At 54.8% G+C, this 26,816-nt stretch overlaps 1 protein-coding gene across 2 annotated transcripts; it reads right to left on the bottom strand.

Moving 5' to 3' along the window:
- Window positions 1-268: 268 nt before the first annotated feature.
- ADA (adenosine deaminase) lies at window positions 269-26,558 on the bottom strand. 2 transcript variants are annotated; one of them, XM_040248733.1, is made up of 12 exons: window positions 26,375-26,558; window positions 15,688-15,749; window positions 10,055-10,177; window positions 7,014-7,157; window positions 6,165-6,280; window positions 4,837-4,964; window positions 3,833-3,904; window positions 3,643-3,744; window positions 3,249-3,313; window positions 1,776-1,905; window positions 1,061-1,163; window positions 269-596 (listed from the first exon to the last, which is right to left on the bottom strand). In XM_040248733.1, the coding sequence occupies exons 1-12, from the start codon at window positions 26,405-26,407 to the stop codon at window positions 589-591; spliced, it is 1,086 nt and encodes a 361-aa protein (XP_040104667.1). In that variant the 5' UTR covers window positions 26,408-26,558; the 3' UTR covers window positions 269-588. The 2 variants fall into 2 exon arrangements, with proteins under 2 accessions (XP_040104667.1, XP_040104668.1); XM_040248734.1 differs by having other exon boundaries at window positions 269-593.
- Window positions 26,559-26,816: the final 258 nt, after the last annotated feature.

Here is a 26,816-nt window from a genome sequence, read left to right as displayed (position 1 = left end):
CATGGGAACCCAAAAGGAAAGTTTCCCCCTTAGGAACTAGGGTAGAAGGGGTTAAGGGTTCAGGGCGCATTTAGGAAACTGACTCTTTGAGAGAAGCCTGGTTTCTTCTGGAAACCTTTCTGTCCTTCCTCTTCCCATTCACAGTCCCCGCTAGGCTCTCAGGACACTGCTGCTGGGCAGACTGCCTGCAGCTGGGGTCCCCAAGGCCCCTTCCATTCTCCACAAACCCAAGGCACCCGCCCAGACTGCAATGCACACGCCACAGGGCTGCACGGCCCCAGTCATTGTCATCTTTATTGAGCACCAGATTTTCAGCACAAGTCACCAGAGGAGGAGGAATTCAGATTCAGCCTGCCCCAGGCCCTGATCCTGACCCAGGCACACAATCAGAGGAGAGCCGCGGCCCTGCCGAGGTATATGTGTGTACGGAAAGAGGCACATGGGCTTCATGATCATCGGTAGATGATTCTGGAAATCACAGTCTCCCAGGAAGGAGTAAAGGTAAGCGTGTTGCTTGACCCTGGAGCTGTGAAGGCTCCATCCACAGGGCCAGGACTCGGAGAGGTAGCCACGACGCCTTCACAGATGCTACTCTGCTTGACAAGTCAGAGAAGCAAAAGATTAGGCAACTTGTAGTATCCAGGACATCAAACAAACAAAAGAATCACAGGACATCAGAGCCAGAAAGGAACCCCTTTGTACAGATGGGGAGACTGAGGCTTGGAGCAAGGGAGGACTCTGTCAAGGCCACACAGGAAGGAAGCAGCAAAACAGAGCTGAGACCTGGGCTCAACTCCCTGCCCTTGGCTTTGGGCAGTCCTGGAGATGCCCCAGATTGCTGAGACCTTTGGGAGTGGGTTTCAGAAAGTCTTATCCCCAGACCAGCCTCATGAGAGGCTTATGCAGAACGTAAGCTGGCCTTGTCAGGGGCTACCAGGGAGTCATCACCCAGCCTTGGTGCTGCCCAGGAGAGGAGTGGAGAGCGTCCTGCTAGAAGCCCCCGGAAGCCAGACGGGAGCCAGGGCAGGACGCCAGCCCAGCAGGTCCACCAGAAACATACCTGCAGAGGCCGGAGGGGGCATCCCATAGGCCTCATAGAGCAGATCAAGAAGCTCCTTCTTCTCATCTTCAGGGAGGAAACTGGACTTGGCCGCATTGATGTTCTGGAAGGGCCAGCATGGCAGAGCGTGAAACCAGACAGCACGGAAGGGAGCCCTTGGCAATCCAGTGACAGTCCAGCCTCTTCATTAAATGTGGGCAATGTGTTAAGCTCAGCCTGGGAGCCCTTGTCCGGGCTCACAGGCAGCAAGTGCCAGAGCAGAGACTATGAGGGTCTGTGTTCTTAATGCGGCAGGATGTGACACACAGATGCGGGAAGGAGGCTGGAGAAACCTTTGAAGACAGGGCAGAATGTGTGGGGCCAGAGAGACAGTCCTGTGGGGGCAGACTCGGGGTATCAGAATCACTGAAATCAAGGGCTCATCCTGGGGTCCAGGAGTGGCCTGCAAACCACATGTAGGATGTAGAGCTGAGCCCCTTTTTGGGGAGATGGCTGACAGCACTGAGGGTCTCTTAGGGCACTTGAGCCAAGCAAAGGATAGAAAATTCAGACCCAGGTCAGGATCTCAGCCACAGATGTCTTCTCTGTGGACGACATCAAACTCCAGGTCTGGCTTGGCCTGGCCTGTTGAGATTCACCCCTAGTTCTCCAGGGGTTCCAGGACCTGCAGGCCACACACTCTCACAGCCCAGAGTTAAGGCTCACAGCCACTCACCAGTCTCTTAAACTCCTCTTCGGTGAGGCTCATGTCATGCTTGGTCATCTGGTAATCAGTGTCCAGCGTGGACTTGAAGATAAGCGGGTCATCCGTGTTGAGCGAGTAGTTAGCCTGGTCGTTTTTGAACCTGGATATGGGGAGGGGAGCAAGGGAGAAGCACCCCCCTGTTACTCATGGATGTCCACCCTCCTCTGAGCCTCGTGGCACCCTTGGACATGCCTGGAAGATCTCATCATTGTATAGAGGAAGAAAAATTCAGAGAACTCCAGCGACTTGTCTAAGGCCACAAAACCAGCAACTCAAGATTTAAAGCATCCAGCCAGGCTTAGAGCCAGCTAAAGGCAGGAGAGGAGCCAAGTAGAAAGGCGCTTGGGGTGGGCTAAAAAAGCAACCCCCCCCCACCAGCTACCACCCTCTCTAGCCTTCCCCTTCATAGCTGCCACCCTGAGAGAGTTGTCAGCACCCCCCTCCCCCAGCCATCCTCAGTCCCACTGGGATCTGACTCTTCAGACCCACCATGGAAACTGTTCTTGGCACCGCCTCTGACCGCCATCTTGTTGAGTCCAGAGGACTTTTCCTAGCTCTTACCTCACCCGACTTGTGTCGCAGAGTTTTATACTGTTGACCTTTTCCCTAGATTTCTCTGACACCACCACTTGGCTTTCCTTCTGCCCGTCCCTTTACTGTCACTGTCCTGGGTGTCTCTCCCAAGCTCTCCTGCCTCACCACCTGCTGAGGGCTTCCCTTCCCCTTCAAACACCACATCTGCTTAGACGACTCGAGTCTTCCTCCAGCCCACAGACTGTAAACCCATGTGCCTCCAGGAACCTCCACTTGGAAGTCCTGTAGGTACTGCCCACTCCACGTTCCAAAGCAGACTTTGGGCCCCTGTTGTAAATGCAGCCCAAGCTCCCTTCCTTGTCATAATCTTGGCAGACAGACCATCAGTGGTGGCCTGACTGCGGTCACCCAGAGTTCTTGGTGAACTTCTCCTGGGTCAGCTTTGCCCTCCTGAGGCTTCTCCCAGGACAACCTGAAGAAGGGCCAAGGCCATGGGGTGGGACTGGATGGATGGGTAGGGGAACAGGCTCTCCGGGGGGAGTGTCAAGATGGTGCTGGGGGAATGCCCAGAGACCACGTGGGCAAGAGAGACTCCTCTTCCTCATTGCTAGGAGGCAGAAGCTGGAGTGTGGAAGTCACCTTGTGGGTAACAGGGCATTCTGCTAGAGCTGGATGGGGCTATAGGGCCCCCAGCTCTGCTTTCCAATAGCTGAGTGACCTTGGTCAAGTTACACCACAGCCAAGCTTTGGATTCCTCACTTGTCAGAGGATGAGGACAATAATTCCTGCTTCCCAAGCACTGGAAGAGATTCCATACCCGAGAGACCCAGCGGGGCCAGCGCCCGGTGTCTGCACCCACTTCCCACCCTTGGCTTTCCTAGTAACAAAAACAGTGGGACCAGGCCTCACCGAACAACCGGGTGCTCCGTGCCGGGCTTCCAGGCGCCAGTGAGGTAGCTGGACCAGGGGCAGACCTGGAAGAGGCGGCAGGTGGCTGGCACGATCCTCCGCATCCCCTCGGGCCACGCTGACCCCCCTTCCCCTGGCCCCAGCCAGAGCCACCTGCCCTGGCAGCATTTTTGCCCTGGTCATGCCTGTGGCCTTGTAGCTGAGTCCCACAAACCTGTCAGTCCTGGTTTTCTCCCCGACCCAGCCGCAATTAGGCCCGCGGCCACGCCCCCACAGCCCCTGACTGGCCCCCTGTGGCCCCTGACCATGCCCCGCGCCACTGGCCCCTCCCCGGTGCCCCTGGCCCCGCCCCACTTTGCACCGCCTTCCTGTCCTCCCCTCCCCGGCCCCTCACCTCGAAGTGCATGTTTTCCTGCAGCAGCCTGTTGTAAAGGGCGGCATCCTCCAGGGTGTGGTAGCCGTGCCCCAGCCTCTCGGTCTTGAGTGTGTCCACGGCCTGCGGACATGCAGCGTGGAGCCCAGCGCGGGCCTCAGGAGCAGGGGGAGCGGGGAGAAGGACCCTCCACCAACCCGCAACAACTCACCTCTTTCACCACCGTGGCCGGGCCCACCTCCCCGGCGTGGACCGTGCGGTGGACGCCGCTCTTCACGGCCTCCTGGAAGGGCAAGGGCAAGGTCAGGGGCCGCCTGGGGTTCTCCCCTTGGGCCTTGCCTTCGCCACACCCTGGGGCTGAGTCAGCCTGGCCTGCTTCCAGATAGGGAGGTCGGGGTGGGTTTTGTTTTTGTAACTACATGGAAATGGTCGCTCTCATTTATTCGACAGTTATTATGCGTCAGGCACCTTACTTGGTTTGGATACACTATGGTAACATTCACAGCTGCTCTGATACTTGTCTTACAGGGAGGGGCAAGGGACAGACTCAGGAGTGTCAGGGCTCACAACCAATAAGACAGCTAGGAAGTGGGGGCTGAGCTCTGAAGCCAGGCACACTCCAGAGCTCCTGTTCTCCACCCCAAGCTTCACCTCTTTCATGGGAAGCACGTCATGAGGCTTTGAGAGGTTGGCTCCATCCAACCCAGTCATCCCAGCAGATGGAACAGGCCCAGAGAAGAGACAGTCTTGCCCAAGGTCACATAGCAAATCATTAGGCACAAAGGCTCCAACACAGGACCCCCAGCATCTAGTGGGGTTTTTCCCTTCATACCAGAGTTCCAATTTCTAGAGCCCCTAGACAGCTTCCCTGGTGACTCAGACGGTAAAGAATCTGCCTGCAATGCAGGATACTGGGGTTCAATCCTTTTGTTCAGAAGATCCCCTGGAGAAAGGAAAGACTACCCACTCCATTACTCTTGCCTGGACAATTCCATGGACAGAGGAGCCTGGCAGGCTACAGTCCTTGGGGTTGCAAAAGAGTCAGACACGACTGAGCGACTAACACTTTAGACCCAAGTCAAGAACGCTTGGGAGCCCAGGGGGCCTTGGGATCCCCAGTCAGTGTGACCACTCCCTACTGGGGTGGAGATATGCTCCCTGTGTGTGACTTCCCCCATGCCTGCGGCTCTGTGACCTCCTTTCCCCAGGACCCACCGCGTAGGCCTCCACGTGTCCAGGGAAGAGGCTGCTGTCTTCAATGGTCTCATCTCCAGCCAGGTCAATAGCCACCACAGTCTGCTCTCGGTACTTCTTACACAGCTCCACCACCTCGGGGGACCAGCCTGTGGGCGAGATGCCCGCCGGGCCTCTGGCAACAGCATGAGGAAAAAGACCTCCCACCCCACGCACCCCTGCCTCCCACCCAAGGCCAGCACAAGGCAGAGGGCCCCGGGTCCTGTCTTCCAGGCCTGACTCCACAGGCTTCCGGGCCTCAATGTCTTCTCCTCGCAGAGCAGACACCACCTGCTATGGCACAATGTCACAGGGATGCTTTTGCCAAGGCCCCACGGGTGAAACACCGGGGGCAAGGCCTGGGCTCAGTTAAGGACAAGTGGCAGTTCTCTTTCTCAATCCCCGACACCCACCTCAACTCAGCAGAGGGGATGGAGGTCCACACAGGTTAACATTTAAACCTAAAACGTAACTCACACTTGTGTTACTAAACGTATTCCTAACTACTACACACTCACAACCAGTGAGGTCATCGTAAAGAATGAACTACCACAGGCTCTGCAATCAGATGGCCCTGGCTTCCAGTCCGGGCTTTCTGCTTTGCTGATTGAGCCTCTACCTCAGTTTCGTCATCTGTCTAATGGGGATACATGGTGGTCGAATTTATCGACCACCAATGTCAAATGGTGGTCCTGCCTCCTAGGTCCCTGCGAGGATTAGAGAGAATACAAGCCACTCTGCCCAGGGAGGCCCTGTGGGTTGACATCAGCCCCTCGCTGTGGTCTCACTCCTTAGGGTAGAGAATAGGGTGAGTACGGTCACCTCCTGTGACAAGGCATATCTGAGGTCCAGAGAGGTGATGTGACCTGGCCAGAGTCACCCAGCCTTGGAAGCACAAGCCCTGGAGATGTGACTGGTATCAGCCACAGGGAGACCCTTCAGGCCCGGAGCTCAGACCCTAGTCCCAAGTTCCGCAGCTCTGACAGGAGGGGGCCCAGTCCACAGTCTCCAGGGAGGACTGCGAGCTGATGGGAACCTGGCTTAGGCTTCTCTCTGTTGTGCAGGCTCTCTTGGTTTTGAGCCCCCTGCAGGTCACATGGCTCTCAGGCTCCGCCTCCGTGGGGAGCCAAGTCTGTTGCAGGAAGTTCTGAGCCTGCCCGGAAGGAAGCCCCACCACGGTCCAGCTGATGGGCTCAAGGGAGACCACGGGGTGGGGAGGTGGGGGTGGGACCCAGGGGAGGCCAGGTGCAACCCCGTGCCTGGCCAGGTCACGGTGGTGGCGTCAGGCGGGCGGCCGGGGTCACACTCACTGGGCTGGTGGCGCATGCAGCACAGGATGGACCGCACCTTCACGCCGAAGTCCCGCTCCCCCTCCTGCAGGCCCTGGCTCACCAGCGACACCACCTCGTCCGGGCTGAGGTCCCCTCTGCGTGTGGGGAAGAGGAGGGTGGGCCCGAGGCAAAGGCAGGCATAAAGGACAGAGGCTGGGACGGGTCAGGGAGGAGAGAGAGGAAGGAGGGGTTTTCCAGGAGAAGCCCTAGGCCCCACTAACCCACTGCCTCCACTGAAAGGCTGAGGGAGACGGCCCCAAGGCCTAGGACACCCACTTCCATCCTCCTTGGGTCTGCCTGGGGGCTTTCAGACCAGGAAGTTCTGTCCCAACTGGGGGGTCGTCAGACAGCCCCCTACTCAAGATGCAGAGGTCTGCTAAGCTAAAGTGTTTTGATTCCCATTTGTCCACAAGTATCAGAGTCACGGCTAGAAGGGGGCAAGGTGGTTGAGAGGTACCACGGGGGTCATCCCTGGGGTCTAGGCCGAAGGGGCAAGAATGGGTCACATCACTTCAGCTACCGGGTGAGGATGGGACCCCTAGATGGCATTGGATAAGCAGGTTCATGTTCCTAGACCACAGGCCTGTGCCCAGGACTAAGGATGGCAAGACACAGCCAAACGCTTTTGCCCAAGGTAAGAACAGGAGCCCAGGTGACGGATGGGAACCACGTCCCTCAGGGCAGAGACAGGCCCATCTTGCTGAGGCTGTGGACCAGCTCAGGATGCAAGATCAAAGTCTTGCTTGAGCCAGGGCTCCCAGTGTGGCCCTCGTCGCGGGCCAGGCCGCCCTGCCACAGCCCCAACACAGCCCTCTGGGGGTCACTCACTCGGCCTGGTTCCAGGGGATCGGCTCCACCTTGGAGTTGGCCAGCAGGTGTGGGCTGTAGCGCACCTCCACGTACGCCACGCCCTCCTTGGCCTTCATCTCCACAAACTCGTAGGCGATCCTTTTGACGGCCTCCCGGCAGCCCCTGGGGAGGGCAGAGAGGGATTCGAGAGCAATCCCCTTGGGTGCTCCAGGAGTGACAAAGCTGTCCCCAACCCATGGCAGACTAAACCCAAGTGGGGCCCCCAATCTCCCATCCCCCAGTCACAAGCTCTGGGCCTCTACCGGAGAAGATCCTAAAAGCCCAGCACATCCTGTCAGCTCTACTTCCGAACTCGATGCCAATCCTCTCCCCGTCCAGCCCGGTTCGACCACCTCTCCAGCCTCTCTATCACCGCATCTGTCCCAGTAGAGCAGCTACTGCAGTCTTTTAAAAATGGAAATCAAGGAACACCTCTCTGGGACTTCCCTGGTCCACTGGTTGAGAATCTGCCTTGCAGTTCAGGGAACGCAAGTGCAACCCCTGGTCGGGGAACTAAGATCCCACAGGCTGCCGGGGAACTAAGCTCATGTGCTGCAACTAGAGAGTCCTGCACCAAACTAGAGAGTCCCTGCACCGCAGCTAGAGAGTCTCACACCGCAACGAAAGATCTCACGTCACACCATGAAAGATCCTGAGTGCCGTAACCAAGACCCGATGCAGCCAAAAATAAGAGTGTCGCTCCTCCACTTTGAACCCTAATGGCATCCCACCTCATAAAGGAAATCTCAACTCTGAGACCCTGCCCACAGAGCCTACATAATCTGGTCCCTGCCAACCTCCCTGCTCCTTCCTCAAGGCCTCCAGGGCCTACTTTCCACCTAGCGAATGGTCAAGCTAGTTTGCAGGTCAGGGCCTTCGTGTTTGCAGCTCCCTGGCCTGCAGGCTCTTCCTCGGATCACCCTGTCCTCCCTGCTCCCTCCATTCAGAGCCTGGCTCCAGCCTCAGCTCCTCAGGGAGGCCTTCCCTGGCCACTTAGTTTTAAAACAGCCCCTCGCCCTTCTCCACCCCTTCCCCTGGGCTTCAGTTTTCTCCCTGCCGCTTATCGCCACCTGACATGACAGACCACGTGGTTTCTTTATTAGTCGGTTTTCACCTCCCCAACCTAGAACATAGTCTCCATGAGACAAGGACCCTTCTGTCTTGGCATGGCTATGATCCCTCAGCCAAGGACAGAGTCTAGGACACTGCATCCGCTGAAATACTTCTTGGGTGATAGATGTAGGCCAGCAGGGAGGAGAAATAGGAGAAAAGGACACCCAAAGGCAGCAGAAGCAAAACGAGAGGGGGACTGCGCCAAAGTGAAGAGCTTCTACACAGCAACGGAAACCAGCAGTAGAGTGACAGGCAACCTACCAAACGGGAGAAAGTGTTTGCAAACCACACACGCGGTAAGGGGCTAATGCCCCGAATGTGGAAGGAATTCCTACAACTCAACAGCAAAGCAAACAACAATACAAAAATTGATTTTTAAAAAAAAAGGCAAAGGGGGACTTCCCTGTTGGTCCAGGGACTATGATTCTGTGCTCCCAATGCAGGGGGCCCAGGTTCGATCCCTGGACAGGGAACTGGATCCCACATGCCACAGCTAAGACCCAGCATAGCCAAATAAATATTTTTAGAAAATAGAGGACCTGAATAGATGTTTGTCAAAAGACATACAAGTGGCCAACAGGTACACGAGAAGGTGCCTGACGTCACTAATCACCAGGGAAATGCAAATCAAAACTGACTTAAGCCTTCATGAAGCTGGGCCTCTTCTCTCTTGTGGCCAAGAGACAGGAGCTGGGTAGCAGCACAGGAGAGGTACCTTGGCCTACATGTGAGCTCTGCCAGTCCACGTGTCCCAGTGTGGGGTGTCCAGGGGGAGGCAGCGTGTGAACGACAGCATCTACTGATGTGCCAAGGATGGGGGCCCTGCAGGCCCTCCAGGCTGAGCCCAGAAGCTTCCAGAAAGCAGCCAGCAGCCTTGGCACACATCTTCCTTCCTTCCCCAGGACTCCTCATTCCTGTCCTGCCACTTACCCAGCCAGAGGCTTCTATCCGCCTCGCACACCCTCCTCACTGGTCCTCTAACAGCTTGTCCTCCAGACCGGTCCTTAGGTCAAGCCCTCTGAACTATAGCACACCTTTCCCTCCCAAAGATCCATCCATGCTTCCTCCTCCAGGCAGCCTTCCCTGCCTCCTCCAGCCCCCTCCACCTCTTCCCCTTCTGAGCTCCGGCAGCACTGACTGCCAAGGCCCAATTTTCGCCTGCCTTGTGAAACTCTGCTTCGTGCCAATAAGCTCAAGGTGACACCAGGGCGAGAATCTGGGCTTCCCCCCTTGACAGCTGTGTGGTCCTGAGTAAGTTCCTTCAACTTTCCTGAGCCTTCATCTCCTGGAGGGGGTCCAGCTCTCAGGACTGTGAACAGCTACAAAGAGGACAGTTCTGTGAGCTGTACACATTACATTCTTCTATATCTAAGAGTCTGCTATATATTTTTTTTAATGGAAGGAATGAAAAATAAATTTAAAAATGGAAGGAATGAAAAGCAACATTAAACCACCAGTGCCTGGCTGTCAATAAAGGTAGCAACTGTCCTCATAGTAACAGGGAGCTTCCTGAGGACAGCACTGTGTCCATTCCAAACCCCAGCCTGGGAGGGAGAGGGTCATAAGCCCCATAGAATAGATGAGGGAGCTGAGGCGCAGAGCGGGCAAATTCCTCCAGTGTCACAGTTATTTCATGAGAGATTCTGGCACTAGGATCTGTGTTCTCAATCCTCACATTCTGTCACTGTTCTATGGAAGGTGAGGAGTGTCAGCCCATCACACCCACTTTCCAGAAGGGAAAGCCAAGGCCCAAAGGCATGGGAGATTTGCAGCAGGAGTGCCCCCGATGGTGAGAGGTAGAGCAGAGTAGTGCAGTGCCTTCTCCTGCCCCACAGGCTGCGGTGTGCAGGCTGGGGGCTGGCAGCACGACAGGACGCTGCCCAGGGCCTGGGGGTGGGAAGACTCACGCGATGGCAGGCATGTAGTAATCGAACTTGGCCAGGAAGGCTGGGAGGCTGAGTGGCTTGTCCATGCCGATGATGTTCTGTAGCCCCTCTGGTGTGTCAGCAGGGAGGGCGATGCCCCTCTTCCTGGGGACGAAACAGTGAGGATGGTGGACGACCCTGAGCAGGACCCTACCAGTTCCTGACAGGGTGCAGGTATCCAGCTCCTCCCATTGGACAGATGGGAAAACTGAGGCCCAGGGCGTATAGAACCAGGACCCAAATCCTTCCAGGACCTCCTGTCACTGAAGCCATGGCCAGCCAACAAATCTCAAGGAGGACAACGGGTGTTAAAGCCCATTTAACACATGAACACACACACACACACACACACACCGGTGTCTGGGGACAGGGAAGATGCAAGGGCGAACTCGCAGTAGAGCCAGCTGATCCTGTGCCAGGTCAGGGGTCATCAGGGGCAAGAATGGCAGCACACAATGCCCGGGGCAGGGTCAGGCGCCGGACTTCCCCACCCCACCCTCCAAGTGGCCAGCACATCAGAGAGGCTGGCCCGGCTCACTGTGCTGGCAGAGCACCAGGGCCTCCACAGCTCTCTCCCCTCCCTGCCCACAGCCCCCTACACATGGCTACTCAGTACAGGCTGGCTGAGAACAGCCTTTCTGCTCTGGGGCCTCCATTTCTCCATAGAGCTCCCTGCCTCTGCCCAGCCGGGGCTGCCATTTCCTTCTCCAGGAGATCTTCCTGTCCCAGGGATTGAACCCGGGTCTCCCGCATTGTAGGCAGATGCTTTTACCGTCTGAGCCAGATGACCTGGCTGTAGGATAAAAGCGACAGGCAAAGAACCCCAGACATTCAAGAGATGCTTCTCCCATGAGGGTCAGGAGATCAAAGGAACCCTAGGAAACAAGCAGAGAAAGCTTAAAAGCCTTAAAACGAACAGCCTCAAGGAAAGGAGACAATGCCCCATCCCTGAAATGAGAACACTCCTTTTTAAAAAGGGGACTTTCCAGGAGGAAGAAAGAGCTCTCGGAGATCTAAAAGAATAGGGCAGTGAACATCAGGATGTAATAAAAGGAATGGAAAATAGAATTGAGAAAATCCTCTGGCAAGTAGAACAAAAGACAAGATAAAAAATAGGAGCAAATGATTAAGAAAATTTAAGTGATTCAACCAAGAGGTTTGGCCTCCAGTGACGTGCAGAGCAAGAACAGAAGACAGAAGGGATGACATTGCCAAAGAGACGGAAAATGGACCAAAGTGTTGCAGTCCTTTTAATAGCTTGTTACTAAAATATTAAAATGTTTCTCTACACAAATACCTGTTCCCTAAGTCCCCCTAAACGTGTCCTCTTCTGCTTCAAGGTGACCCCAGGCCTCATGAGTGTCCTGTGGGTCTCACCAGGGGTCACCCTGGTGCCCACGCTCTGAGTCAGGCCTCCGTCCCTGCCAGGTGTCCCCAGGGAAGATGATGCCCATGCTGTGGTCCTGGCACCAAGATCAGGTGCTCAGTGCCCCCTGGGCCTTCCCCTGATGGTCAGCCTACCTCAGTCACCCTCATGAGGTCATCCCCAGTCACCACGGCCTCTGCAGAGCCCGTACCAGTTGTTAGATGCTATATTTGGCATATCTTTCTGGGAGCTGGAGGGTGGAAGACTGAGAAGGTAAGGCTACGCCTCCAGCTCCCATATTCCCAAAAACAGTGGCCACATTTGCCACAGGCCCCCTGGACCCATCCAGAGATCCAGAACTTTTGGGGTTTTTTTTTGCTACTCCATATAGCATGCAGAATCTTAGTTCCCTGACTAGGGATCGAACCTGTGCCCCCTGCATTGGAAGTGAGAGTCTGAACTGCTGGACCACCAGGGAAGTCTCAGATCCAGAGCTTTCAATCTCCTCCCTCTGCACATCACCATCTGAGGGCCCACAGTGTGCTGGGCCCTGGATAGGTAGCCAAGGCCAAGGCAGACCCTCGTGTCTGACCACCCCCTTTGTGCCTCCCCCAAGCCCCACCCTCTCCCAGGTGCCACATTTCTAATATGGCTCCTCCTTCCTGGCGCTAGTTAGGGTCAAGACCCCACCTGCCAGTGCAGGAGACAGAAGAGACACAGATTTGATTCCTGGATTGGGAAGGTCCCCTGGAGGAGGGCATGGAAACCCAGTGCAGTATTCTTGCCTGGAGAGTCCCAGGGACAGAGGAGCCTGGCAGGCTACAGTCCATGGGGCCGCAAAAGAATCGGACATGACTGAAGCAACTTAGCATGCACACCCTCCTCTATCTACCAAGTTGCCTGAACCCGAGTCAGGGGCCTCCCCCAGATGCCATCTCCCTTACTCATCAACAGCTGGTCCCCAAGCCCTGGTTATTTCATCCTAAATATTTCTCCCATTAGTCTCTTCTCCACAGCCACCCAAAAGAGAACCTTTTACCTCACAGATAGAGTGATCTGGGAAGGCTTTTTGGAGGAGGTGACCGTTAAGCAAAGAGTGAGATTGTCCTTTTCCCCTGAGGGAGCAGGAAGAGAGATACAGGCAAGCAGGATCCGAGCCCTGCTAGAGCCCCAGGAAGGAGCAGTGAGAAAATTCCAGGGCAGCGCGGCTACCGTGGCTGCAGATCAGAGCGGGGCCAGTGGTAGATGAGCCAAGGGGCAGGCAGGGCCAGACAGGGGCTTTGTAGGAGCTGGGACCTTATCCTGAAAGCCCCGGGAAGCCACTGAAGGATTCCAAGCAGTGGCGTGATATGCAAAGATGCACTTTTTAAAGAGCTCCTCCTGGCTGGGGTGTGGGGAACGGAGGAAAACCAGGGCAGAGGCCAGAGCTGCTGCAGCGGTCCCCTAGGAGACGGTCCAGCACCTCGCACGGGACTGAGCCTCTGAAAGCTGCTAGACTAAGCTGCGAAGCTCCTCCCCAGGACCCAGACAGGAAGGAACTGTTCCTAGGTCCCCTGCCACCTGGTGGCTCAAACAGTAAAGAATCCACCTGCAATGCAGGAGACCTGGGTTCGATCTCTGGGTCAGGAAGATCCCCTGGAGGAGGGCATGGCAACCCATTCCAGTATTCTTGCCTGGAGAATCCCAAGGATGGAGGAGCCTGGAGGGCTGCATACAGTCAGTGGGGTCACAAAGAGTCAGACACGATGACTGAGTGGCTAACACTTTTTCACTTTTCACTTTCCCCTGCCACCCACAGCCACTCATGGCAGCCAAACCTCTCTCCACCGAGGGCCAAGCTCAGTTCTTAGATGGCTCCCCAGTCAGCCATGACCATACTCTGGTTTTTGCTCAATTCTCTGCCTTCCTTGGTGTTGCGATACACTAAGAGCCAAGGAGATTTCCTCTTCTTGGGCTCCAAAATCACTACAGACGGGGACTGCAGCCATGAAATCAAAAGACAACTCCTTCTTGGCAGGAAAGCTATGGCATATATAGACAGTGTGTTGAAAAGCAGAGACATTACACTGCCCACAAAGCCCTATATAGTCGAGGCTATGGTCTTCCCAGCGGTCACATATCATTGTATGAGCTGGACTGAAGGGAAGGCAGAATGCCAAGAATTGATGCCTTCGAACTGTGGTACTGGAGAAGACTCCTGAAAGTCCCTTGGACAGCAAGATCAAACCAGTCAATCTTAAGGGAGATCAACCCTGAATATTCACTGGAAGGACTGATGCCGAAACAGAAGCTCCAGTAGTTTGGTCATCTGGTGCAAACAGATGACTCATTGGAAAAGCCCCCGGTGCTGAGAAAGATTGAGGGCAGAAGGAGAAGAGGACATCAGAGGATGAGATGGCTGAACAGCCTCATCGATGCAATAAACATGAAGTTGGGCAAACTCCAACAGATGGTGCGGGACAGGGAGGCCTGGAGGGCTGCAGTCCATGGGGTTGCAAAGAGCTGGACACGACTGAGCAACTGAACAACAGCAACAACAAGAGCCCAATAAAGAGGATGAGCACAGACTTTGGTGTTCAAAGTCCATCCTCCTCCAGTAGGAACCAAGTCACACTGGGCAGGAGCTGTCCCCCTGAGGACCTCTACATCCTTATCAGTAAAACACAGATCGTACTTTCTTTTCAAGGTACAGGGAAGAACAAATGAGACTATTTGTGTGTCCAGGGAAAGATGGCAGACTCTCAAGTCTAGTGACCTGGGTCTAAATCCCAGCCCTTATTTAAAGGCTGTGTGATCTTGCGTAAGTTACCCAAATTCTTTGCTTATTCGGTCTGGCACATTTGAGAACACTTGGCATGAACTGACCAAGAAGTAGTAGAAGAGGTCAAAGAGATTAACACAGGCTTTGTAGAACTTCAAGGGCCATGTGTGGATATTGGCTTTGACCCCAAGCAAGTCGGGAGGGTTTGAGCAAGGAAGCGATCTGATTGTACAATGTTCTAAGATGATTGCTCTGACTCCAGTATTGTTGGGGACAGTAGATGGGGGAGGTCAGGGTGGCCACTTGGAGACCAGTCAGGAAGTCACTGCAATAGTTCAATGGCTCAGACCAGGATGGTGACAGGGAGGAGACAGTGGTCAGATTCAGAATGGGCTTGTGGCAAAGTCAGGAAGGAGATTGAGAAAGAACTTAGAACCCTCAGAGACAGGATAGAATAAGAAGAAACGGGTGAGGGAATTCCCTAATGGTCCAGGAGTTGGGACTCTCTAGTCTCACTGCTGAGGGCCTGGGTCTGACCCTTGGTCAGGGAAATAAGATCCTGCAAGCCATGTAGCATGGGAGCCAAAAAAAAACAGGTGAGAACACAATCAACGGAGGCTCAAGTCACAGGGCAGGTAAAAGGCCACTGGATTTGGCTGGGGTGGAGGAGATGTCGGGCCAGACACACCCATGCTTCCCCATCTCAGTCCCAGCCCACCCCACCTGGGAGGCCTCCAGCATGTTCTGTCCATATCCCAGCCTGACTGACTCCCCGGTCCCCTGACGGCTGACCTCAAGATCAAACTCCAGCTGGGTCAAATCCATCAAACCCACACCCCTTCTCTAGAGCCCAAAGAAGTGCCTAGATGGTTCCCAAGATGCCAAGTCGAAGTGGGAAACAGAAAGCCCGGCCAGCTGCCTACAAGGGCTACTCCCTTCCCTCCTCCCTCTGCCCTGCCCTGGACACGCTCAGATTCTTGCTCTGCTAATGAGGCGATTTGACCCCTTAATGGGTTGTTCGCGATTAGATCCCATCTGGGTACCTGGTTAACCCACCCTAATTGCCTCATTAGGGACCCTGTGTCAACAGCTGGTACTTGACATTGCGCAAAGGACAGGCAGAGATAAGCCCAGTGGCTTCACCCCACTTTGTCAGAGGCATAGGTTACAATTAATAACAGTAATATCATCACAAAGTGACATTTATGGAGCACTTAGCATGCTTGCCCTCAGCTAAGTATTTTTTGTGCAATACTTCATCCAAACCTCCAGCTCACTGGGGCAGTGGTCAGGGGCATGGACTCAGGATCACACCTGTTTACATCACAACTCACTTCCCCTACCCTGACTTGGTTTCCTTGCCGGTGAGTCGGGGACAATAATATACCCACCTCACAAGTTGTCACAAGATTTCAGTAAGTCAATCCAAACAACACGGAACTCTCCAGAGGCCTCCTGGGGAAGAAGGCCTCTTATCTGTGGACTTACCTGCCATAATATAAGATGGTTTCGGGCTTGATGGCTCCATCCAGGTGGACATGCAGTTCTACCTGCAAGGGCGCAGAGGGAAAGAGAAAAAACAGACACCCATAAACCGGAGAACCCTGTGGACAGAGGAGCCTGGTGGGCTACAGTCCATGTGGTTGCCAAGAGCTGGACATGACTGAAGCAACTTGGAATGCAACGTTGCATTTGTTTCAGGTGGACAGCAAAGGGACTCAGCCATACATATACACGTAACCATTCTCCCCTTGCGTTCCAAGTTGCTTCCCCACAGGGAAGACCAGGCAAGAATACTGGAGTGGGTTGCCCTGCCCTCCTCCAGGGGATCTTCTGACTCAGGGCTTGAACCAGAGTCTCTAATGTACCCTGCATTGGCAGGTGGGTTCTTTACCACTAGCACCACCTGGGAAGCCCTAATTGGCTATACTCCAATATTAAATAAGGTTTTTGTTTTTTCTTAAAAGATCTTCCCACAACTCCAGAAAGGGCACTAGCTACTTGGCTACCTTGGTGATCCTCTTCCGTATGCTCATCCCCACCAACGACACTCAGGACACAAAGCTAAAAGCTTACGGACAGGGACTTGGGGGCCAGCTCATCAGACTGGACTCCCAGCTCTGCCTCTTCTCTGGCTGTTCGATCTTAGACAAGACACTTGAGCTCTCCACCTGTTTCCTCAACAGCCCAAAAGATTGCCTCCTTGTCCAAGAACAATTTAAGGATTTTAAAAGGTGGCAAGTTCAGCCCACGGGCAAGAGCCCCTGCCTCTCAGCCAGGGTCCTTCGCACAGGCTGTTAAGAAAAGCAGAGCAGGTGCTGGGAAACGGTGGGGAAGCAACTGCCATCTCTCTGCTCCAGGTCATGGAAGAGCTTTTCCCCAGCCAGGGAGAGACTCAGACCATTTTAAATAAACATCTCTACCAGGGTGGGGCCTTCTCTGGAACTTGGGAGTTCGGACAAGAAGTGGCCACGCTGGCTGGGGAGGGAGTAGCCAGGGACCCACTGGGCCAAGGGCATCCCGGGAGCACCCACATGAGCTGCTTCCTGTGCAGGAAACCCAGCCTGGGGCCCCCAGGGGGCCAGCAGGGCCAGGGGCACCACGCCCCCCATCAGCAGGATATCAGAATAATCAGATCTCTCCGGAAGTCATTCAGCCAGCAAAGGACCAACTCTGTCACAGATTCTGCATCCAGTGAGTTGTTGGATTCCCTGACAAGATGAACTGAATGCCCACTTAGCCAAAAGTTGATTGGATTCTCAAAAAGTACTCTGTACTGGGAACACTGAAGGGCGGGGAACTGCCAACCAGCTGTTCGACCTTGGACAGGTGACCTCACCTCTCTGAGCCTCCAGTTTCTTTCTTTTTTTTTTTTAAAGTCTTTATTGAATTTGTCACAATATTGCCTCTCTTTTATATTTTGGGGCTTTTTTGGTCCACAAGGCAAGTGGGATCTCAGCTCCCTGATCAGGGATCCAAACCACACTCCCTGCATTAAAGGAGTCCTGGTCCCATGAGGCTTACAGTCCAGCAAGAGAGAGAGAAGTTAAGTAAATGTCACACTGGTGAATGCACAGTCACAAGCCAAGTCAGCTCCTGGGAGGGATGAATGCAGACCTACCAAAGAGGTAACAAACAAAAGAACTCACTCAGCTAGAGGGCCAATGATGGTTTCCCCGAGAAAGCAGAGGTTGAGCTAAGAGCTAAGGATTTCCTAAAGGAAATCAACCCTAAATATTCATTGGAAGGACTGATGCTAAAGCTCCAATACTCTGACCACCTGATGCAAAGAGCTGACTCACTCACTGAAAAAGACCCTGATGCTTGGAAAGACTGAGGGCAGGAGAAGATGGGGGCGATAGAGGATGAGATGGTTGGATGGCATCACTGAGTCAATGGACATGAGTTTGAGCAAACTCTGGGAGATGGTGAAGGACAAGGAAGCATCGTGTGCTGCAGTTCATGGGGTATCAAAGAGTCGGACACGACTTAGTGACTGAACAACAACAGGCAAAAGCAGGGGTGAGAGGGAAGGCTGGAAGAGCATCTAGACAGAGGGAACAGCATGTACGAAGGCCACGTGGTGGGAGAAGAACATGGTGTGAGAAGGACTGAACACAGGTCCAGAGAGGGGAGCACTGGTGGGACTGGAGAGGCTGTAGGGGCACCAGGAGGATTGGGTTCTGACCTGAGAGCAACAGAGACGTGGGTTTGATGCTGAAGAGGACAATGCATAGCTAGAGACCACTGTAGTCAAGTTTCTGAATGATGATGGTGTCTCAGACTGGGATGGTGAGGCGGACATGCCAGGTGGACAGAAAGGGATGTCAAGGAGGATGTTTCAGGTCAGGCCTGGGTGAGAAGCGATTCTGACACTGAGACAGAGAGCCCAGGAAGAGGATCAAGCTCTGAGCAGGGAGGAGGCATAGAGGCGTGGGGAGAGAAGCACAGTCAGTGTGATCTTGGGTATGTGAAGCTGGGACACCGCTGAGACCTTCACATGCACGGGGACTGAGCCAGTGGCTGTGCAGGTCTGGATCTCCCAGAGAGAGCCAGGCTGGAGATGTGAGTAGGAATACGGAGGCTGTGGTCTTGAATGAGCTCCCCCAGGGAGGGAACATAGAGGAAAGAGCAGGAAAGGAAGCCTGGGTGAGCATCAGTGCCCAGTGGCTTACAGAAGTGTGTGAGCCTGCAGAAGAGCTGCGAGAGAGATGGAAGAAGGGGAGCCAGGAGCGTGTGGGCTGCAGAAGGCAAGAAGATTTCAACAGGGAGGAGTCCCCTCCCCACCCCCCTGCGGCTGGTGCAGGGGGCTGAATGATGAGCCCCCCAAAAGACAGCTATATCCTAATCCCCAGGACACAGACTTCTGTACAGGGCAAACGATGGGATGAAAAATCTTGAGGAGTTTTTTTCTGGAATATCTGGGTGGGCCCTATACCCAATCCCCTTTTCCCTCATGAGGGAGGCAGAGAGTTTGGAGAGACACAGACGTGAGGAAGCAGCGTTAGGACCACGGCAACACATGAAAGTGAGGTGACTGCCAGCCGAGGGACACCTGGAGCCCCCAGAAGCTGAAGAGCTGGCCAGGGGTTATGAGAAGGTAGGAGAGGGTCCCTCTGAGAAGGAGGAAACAGAGGAAGAGTCAGCAGGGGAAAGGGACAAGGAAGGGGAGCTATCAGCTCCAGGCAGAGGGACATGCGGGCGTGATGTGTCTGAATCAGGCTGAGAGATGAGGCCAGAGAGAGAGTTAGGCGGATGGAGGGCAGGGAGACTCACAGGTCACAGGAAAGGGTGATCTGCTGAAGGGTTTCCCACAGCAGGAGTCACTTTGTAAAAGCTTCCTCTGGCTGCTGTGTGGAAAGCAGGCTGAAGGAAGTCAGACCAGAAGACAGAGACCTGAGGGTGTGGTCCAGATGGGAGATGAGCCCCACAGGGAAGACCTGCTGCGGCGCCAGACACAGTACATGTTCAGGGAGCAGGAACTGACTGGTTCCCCAGAAAGGAGGCCTCAGGGAGCCCGCAGAATATGGGTGGCAAGGGCGCCCAGAGGGAGGGAAAGCAGAGCCTGCCTCTTGCGCCCAACCTCCCCCACCATTGCCCCCCCACCCCCCTCTCCCTGTGCTCTTCAGGGCCTCCTGGGAAGCTGCCCAGACATGTTTCAGGGGAGGAACAGAGGCCAGGAACTGCCTGCACTGGCGGTCCACGCTCAGACAGGCCTCCCACTACACTTTCTGGAAAACAGATGACCCATGGAGAAAGCTGTCAGCCTACCCCAGATGACAAGCAGGCACAAGCTCAGAGATGGCAGTGGGTGGGGGTGGGTACCCTGCTCTGTCAGCCCCCTTCAGGGGAAAGAAATAGCAGTGACCTCCAATTTACCATCTCCTATGTTCTGGACCATCTATATGCATCATTTTATATCATCCTTGCTGGGAAAGATTGAAGGAGGGAGGAGAAGGAGACGACAGAGGATGAGATGGTTAGATGGCATCACCAACTCGATGCACATGAGTCTGAGTAAGCTCCAGGAGCTGACAATGGGACAGGGAGGCCTGGCGTGCTGCAGACCATGGGGTCTCAAAGAGTCAGACACAACTAAGCGACTGAACTGAATATCATCCTTACAACCAGGGAGGTAGGGACTTCACTCCCATTTTACGCATGAGGAAACAGGCTCACAAAAGTATCTAAGGATGCAGAGGCAGTAGATGGAGTTAGGATTTGTACTACCCAGGTTTGAACTGAGCTCCTGCTCTACTGTCTCTGCAGGCCTAACCTCAGATGTAAGGAGCTGCTTACTGTTATCAGACCCTTTATTTCCTTTCATCTTTGCCCCTAGGCAAGCTCCTCGGGGGATACCCTAGCTCCATGTTGCGGATGAGGAAATGGACTTGCCAAGCTGAGCTCAGAGAAATTCAAGAACCTGCTGGGTTACCCAGACCAACAGGGGCAGAGCTGGGGCAGAACCCGAGCCCCTCCACCTCTAACCCAAGTCCTGCCCACCAGCCATACTACCTCCCTAGAACTTGCAGCACACCTACACTAGGCCTCCTGAGTGCTGGGCGGGGGACCGCAACCCCCACCCCCTGCAGTCACTTTCCACGAGGCTGACTCACAGCGAGCATCTGACAGAACTGCAGGAAATCCTCCAGGTCTGAACAGGAAACATCCCCAGTTACCAAAAAATATTTACCAAGTCCCCCCACCCCCAGGTGCCAGGCACTGTGGGGAACACAGGGAATCTGTGCTCTCAGGAGATACCAGGCAGGCAGGTGAGTCCCAGGAAGGAATATGCACTCCCCAAGGTCCCTGGCGACCAGTGGTAGAGAACACGCCTGCCAGTGGAGGAGACCTGGGTTTGATCCCTGGGTTGTGAAGGTCCCCTGGAAGGGAATGGCTACCCACTCCAGTATTTTTGCCCAGAGAATCCTATGGACCAAGGAGCCTGGGGGGCTATATAGTCCATGGGATCGCAAGGAGTCAGACATGACTTAGCAACTAAACAACAACACAGGTCACACAAGGTGTCAGTGGCAGGGCCAGGACGAGGACCCAGGACTTGAACTCTAGGACCAGACATTCCCAGATCTGACTCCCACTCACGACTGGCCGGGCTGTCTACCCTCAAGGCACAGCTGAACCAGACTACTTCTCCCCAGCACCCCCCACCCCAACTCACCAAACAAACCCATTTTGTTTTCATCTCCCTGACTTTTATCTGTTTATTTAATGTTGTAGACCACACTGTGCAGCGTGTGGGATCTTAGTTCCTCACCCAGGGATCGAACCCCTGCCCCCTGCATTGGGAGGTCAGAGTCTTAACCACTGGGACCACCAGGGAAGTCCCCACCCCACTGACTTTTTCAATTCATTTACTTATCATGCCTGTGTCCCTGTCAGTTCCCTTAAAGCAGGGACTCTGTGCCATCCTGCTGTGCCCTCAGTGCCTAAGACAGAGCCCTGCACAGCAGGAGGTGCCAAACAACTGATTGTTTTCTCCTCTCCCTGTCCCGGGTCAGCAGTGCTGTGTCCTCTCTCTGCAGGAAGGAAGGGCTGACCTACCCACCTTGGGCCTGGCAGAGAACCCAGATGGGGCAGAGTAGCCAGGGTGGCTTGACCAGCCCCCAGGACCTGGGCACTGCAGTCAGAACCAGGAGGAGCCACAGGTGCCCGTGATCCTTCTTAGCCCCACTCTCGGCACTGAGTTGGGCAACACCAGGGGTCAGCGCCCTCGTGCCATCACAGCCTCTCAGCCAACTTTTGGGGTGATGTCAGGAGACAGAGCAGCCTCAGGGCTGCCATTGTTTCAACCACACCTCTTCCAAGAAGTCCTCTGGGCTCAGCCCCATCTGCACCTGTAGCTCCGAGGTACAGAGCAAAAAGGGCCATCCCTCAGTGCCTCTGGCTGACTCAGGGCCCAGTTGAGCTCCCTGGGCCTCTGTGAGCTTCCCCAGGGGGTTTCACAGATGGCAAGGTGTCTCCTCAGCCAGGGGTCAAGTCAACCTATAGGGCAACAGCCTAGGAACTCAGCAAGGTTACCCCCATTTTATAGATAAGAAGACTGAGCCTCAGTGAGATTTAATAACTTGCCCTAGGGCACAGTCTAATGAGTGCCACGCCCGGAAGCTGTTTGATTCTAAAGAGGGAGGTCGTAACCACCACATCACACTCTGTTCATCCTGCATATCCGTGCTGAGTCAGTGCTGGTCAAATCTAAACAGGATGATTAATAACCATGATGAGGGTGATCAATAGCAGCTAGCATTGGCCTGCCCGCTCACCCAGGGCTGCATTGGTGTTTTATGTAGGGTGGATACAAATATGATTTCTGTTTTAAAGATGGGGAAACTGAGGCACAGAGAAGCAACTCCCTTGAGAACCCCAGAGACTGTCTCTCCCCTGACCTTGCTCCTCTGGGGCCTCAGAACCTAAGGAATGAGGGTGAGATGGCCCCCAACCCTCTATAAATATAGGCTTGAGCCTCACCTTGGCTACCCTGGCCTGTTCTCCCCTGTCCAAATCCAGGCCACAGTCCTACCCTTCTCCAGCCCAGGGGCATCCCCCAGATCCACAGGGCAGGCAGACAAGCTTCTTCCAGCTCCCAGGGGCCCTTCCCACTCAGGCCATGCTCACCCTGAGGTCAGACGTAGAATCATAGAATCGGGAAGCTGTCTGCCCTGCCTGCCCTGCCATGCCTCGCTGTGTGACCCTGGACACCGCACCTCCCCTCTCTGGCCCTTGCTTCTTCCTCTGTGAAACACAAGGCTTGAAGGAAACCCAATCTCTCTCTTCCCCTCCCTCCCAACTGCCACGTGCATTGTAAAGGGTAAGGCCGGAGGGCTCTTCCCGGCCAGGCCACATTTTTCTTTTAACAGGTGGCTCTAGTAACAGCAAAGCCCCCAAAGCCCACAGCAGTGCTAACCCAGTGGGCTTTGTGGCCGGAAGACAAGAGGCAAGAGTGAGAGCTGCAGGTGCAGGTGGAGAGGCCACCGCAGCTCCCACCGCGCTCCCCAGGGAGGAAATGCAACCCCGAGGACCTGCCTGCCAGCCGGGTGCTTCACAGGCCCCAGTCAGCATCCATTTCCCCCCAAGAACTGTGTGTGACCCTGGCTTTATCAGCCCACTTTACTGGAAGGAAACTGGGGCTCAGGGAACTGTCCACCCGAGCCCTTGTAGCTGCTAAGGAAGGATCCCTGCTCAGTCTGTCTGAAGCCCACAGCCACTTGATTCTAACTCCGCCCCCGCCCCCACAAAGTGGGGTGTAAATATGCAAAGCAGTTAACAGCATCTACCTCGGACTTGGGTAAGTCTGGGTTCACATCTAGCTCTGCTGTTTTCTGGCCATGTGACTTTGACAAGTTCCTTCTCTGAGCCTCAGTCTCCTTATATGTATGTAACAGGACTGTATTTTATTTTTTAAATTTTTGCAGCATATGTGTCTGCATTTCCCTGACCAGGGATCCAAGCTGCGCCCCCTGCATTGGAAAGTGGAATCTTAACCACTGTATCACCGGGGAAGTCCCACAATAGGACTTACTTTAAAGGACTGCTGTGAGCATTAAATGAGTTAATATAAACAAAGCAGTTAGAACAGTGCCTGAAACAGAGTGAACATTCAAATAAGAGAAAGAAAAGAGTATGTTAGACATAGAGCTTCAATACTCGGCATGAATAGGGGGGCCTGGCTGTTGCAACTTGGACCAGCCTACAGCTTCAAGGCTGTCAGATTTTGTGTAGCATTGAACAAGCCACTTCACCTGTCACGCCTTAGTTTCATCATCTGTAAAAGGGGACGAAAACATCCGCTTTGTCGAGCTGTCCAGAGGATTCTGTGAGATAAATCACCCAGGTGCCTGGTACCCACAAACACTCAAATGGCCACATCGTTACTTTTATTACAGTGACAGCTGTGTGACCACCATTGCCCTCCATGACACTGAACTCCTGAGGGCCATGAGATTTTCCAGCCTTGCCTCCTCTGGAAACAGACTGATAAGGGCCCCCCCCTCCACCTGCCTTTGCACCTCCTCCAGTGCCCAGCAGGTGTTCAGGAAGTTATTTGTTGGAATAACATAATCAGAGCAGGTAGGCAGCTGCCTAGGGTTTTGCTACTCAAAGTGTGGTCCGTGGCCCAGCAGCATTAGCACCTCCTGGGAGCTTTTTTGGAGCTCAGCATCTCAGGCCCCAAACCCAGATCTCCTGATTCAGAGTCTGAACGCTAACAAGTATCAGGTGATGTGAATACACATGAAAATTTGGGAGACAAGGCCTTGCTTTGCCTTCTCAAAGTTGGCCGGTCCTGAGAAACCAAAGAACCCAGCAGCGGCTTCTGTCCCAGAGAGGCCCACACCTGGGGCACCGCTCCCCCCAGTGGCTTCTGCAAGAGGCAGTTCAGGAAAGCTGGCTAGGGCACGGAATTTTTGAAGCCAGCCCACCCTGGGCTCTAACCCCAGCATCACCACATCCTAGCTATGTGATCGTGAAAAGTGAAAGTGAAGTCGCTCAGTCATATCCGACTGTTTGCGACCCGTGGACTGTATAGGCCTCATTAATTTCTGTGTCTCTCTGTTCATCTGTAAAATGAGACAATACCAGCTACCACCCAGAGTCACTGCTAGGATCAAGTAAATTAATGAAGGGTAGTATATTCAGAATGGTGCCTGGCACAGAGCAATAATTCAACTTAATAGGTTCTAGCTATTAATTCTAGTGGTTCCCCATCCCACACACGGGAAGGCAGGGAGTTGGCTCTGGTCACAATGGCTGAGATCTACACTCCTGGCATCACTGACCAGCTCAGACACACTCCCTCCTCTCAATAATACAAAATGTATCACATCTCACGTACATAGTGGGTGACACTCTATCTTTCCTCTCAAGCATTGCCTTTTAATCTTTGGACACCTCCATTACAGGGGAGCCCACTTCCCAGCTGCAGAAACTGAGGCCCAGAGAGGGGAAATGGCCTGCCAGCTTGAAGCAGAGAGGATTGGGAGAGGCCCAAATAATGGGCATGATAATAGTCCCTCCCTTACAGGCTGTCACAGAGGTGTTGAAGGTGTTGGTGCATATAGCAAGTTCTACAGAAGGGTCATCTGTTATCTCTCTCCATAACCCCCATTTCACTCCCAGTCAAGAGGTTTTGTATTCTGCCTTGCGATGCCCGCAATGCGGGAGACCCAGGTTCGATCCCTGGGTTGGGAAGATCTCCTGGAGAAGGAAACAGCAGCCCACTCCAGTACTCTTGCCTGGAGAATCCCATGGACGGAGGAGCCTGGTAGGCTACAGTCCATGGGGTCGCAAAGACTTCACTTTTGCGATGTATATTAGGGTAAGATGGCTCCCTGGCCCAAAGGCAGGGGGACTCCCGAAGCATTGAAAACAGGGAATTCCCTGGCAGTCCAGTGGTTTGGCCCCATGCTTTCACCAAGATCCTGCCAGGGGACTTCCCTGGGGGTCCAGTGGTTAAGACAATCCACTCCACTGCAGGAGGCAGGGGCTCCATCCCTGATCAGGGAGCTAAGACCCAGCATGCTGCGTGCAGAGCCGAAAAAATAAATGTACAAAAGCGGCAGGGGAGCCTCCAAAGGAGCAACACACTGATGATGGGACATGGGGCATCCAGGTGAGCTGTGAAGGAGGCATGCAGATGGCTGACATTCAGCCCCAGTGCCTGTAACATCTGGCAGGGAGCAGCAGAGGCGTTTGCCCTCTGGTGGGGGCATCAGAAGTGGGGACCAGGCCTTACCTCGTCAGAGTCCCCCTTCCCCTTCTCCCCTACACCCAGGATTCTCACCCATGCTTTACGATACCTGCCATCATCACTCACACCTATTTCTCAGAGAGGCAAGTTGAGGTTGATTGCAGCTCGCTCCTTCCTCTGACCCCACCCAACCCATCTCAAACCCTACGAGCTGATTCACTCTGCTGGACAGACTCCTGGGCTCCTTTCCCTGGACTCTCTCAGTGCTCCCAAGCCTGCCAAGTGGGCCTGGACCCTCCCTGACCCCACCATTCCCAAGACACCACAGCTGGTGGGAGAAGGGACAAGGAATTTATCCCTTGGTGGCCAGTGGCCATGACTCGGCCCAGAGTGAACTCTATGGGGGCCCAAAGCCTAAGGCCCATCCAGCCCCTCTAAAGTGGGGAGAGGGGTTCCCTGCTCCCTTCCCTACCCTTTTTGGCATGGCCCACTGCTCTCACAGGTGCATCCACAAACCAGGGTTCCTTGGTGCTCACAAAATAGTCATAGTGTTGGAGTATAAAGCTGTTTCCATTCACCCTGCACTCACGCGTTGTTGACACTAGGTACCTGTGGGTGTAGATACAGGGGCCCATTTGACAGCCAAGGTTCAGAGAGGTTAAGCCACCTGCCTAGGCTGCTCAGCACAGGCATTGCTAGGATACCCATTTGACAGACAGTGAAACTGAGACCCAGATGGGCCAAATCAGAGGCAGAAGCAGAACTTGGAGGCCAGCCAGGGGCGCCTCCAGATTCAGGACCCTTCCTGTCTCACTGTTTCTCATTAACCGGCCTGGAGGCGGACAAGGACCTGAGCTGAGGGAAGAACGCGCCTGCAGCTGCCCCATTTGTTCCCGGGGCAGTGGATGCCCCCAAGCCCTCCAGCCAGACAAGGAGCCGGACCCCGGAACCCGAGCCCCCGCCCGTGCTCACTTTGGGCTTGTCGAAAGCTGGCGTCTGGGCCATGGTGCCAAGCGTGCGCCCCAGCGCTGCTCGCTCTGCCGAAGGAAGATCGGTGGTCCCCGATGGGTCGATGGCCGGTCCGCTTCTCCGGGGGCCGGCAGTGACCGCGGCCCGCCACGCTCCTCTTAACGGGGCCCGGCCCCGCCCCCGCCGTCCGGGCCCCGCCCCCGCCCCCGCCCCCTCGCCGGAGCCCCCGCCCCGCCCCTCCCCATCGACCGGCGCGCTGCGCATTTCCTGGAATTCTTGCTGCGCGGGGTGGACAAACCCGAGTCCCCTCGGAGCCTTGGCCTGCCCCATGTCCCTGTCCCGGGACCCCGGGTTGGAGCCACCTGTGGGCTCACACTCCAGCCGCCTGGCCGGGCTCTGCGCCGGCCTGGTCCCTCCTGCAGGGTCACACTACGGCCTGGGCGCC

The sequence above is a fragment of the Oryx dammah genome, unplaced genomic scaffold, assembly GCF_014754425.2.
Source record: "Oryx dammah isolate SB20612 unplaced genomic scaffold, SCBI_Odam_1.1 HiC_scaffold_10, whole genome shotgun sequence".
Taxonomy (NCBI): Eukaryota; Metazoa; Chordata; class Mammalia; order Artiodactyla; family Bovidae; genus Oryx; species Oryx dammah.
The sequence above is the reverse complement of the archived record's forward strand: the minus strand, read 5'-3'. Positions and strand labels throughout refer to the sequence as shown.

Excerpts from the sequence above, each read along its gene's own strand:
- ADA (XM_040248733.1), bottom strand. The coding sequence starts at position 26,407 with ATGGCCCAGACGCCAGCTTTCGACAAGCCCAAA. Across the intron at positions 6,281-7,013 it reads ATCCCCTGGAACCAGGCCGA|AGGGGACCTCAGCCCGGACG; the intron begins GTGAGTGACCCC and ends CCCCACACGCAG. Across the intron at positions 3,745-3,832 it reads CGGCCACGGTGGTGAAAGAG|GCCGTGGACACACTCAAGAC; the intron begins GTGAGTTGTTGC and ends GCATGTCCGCAG.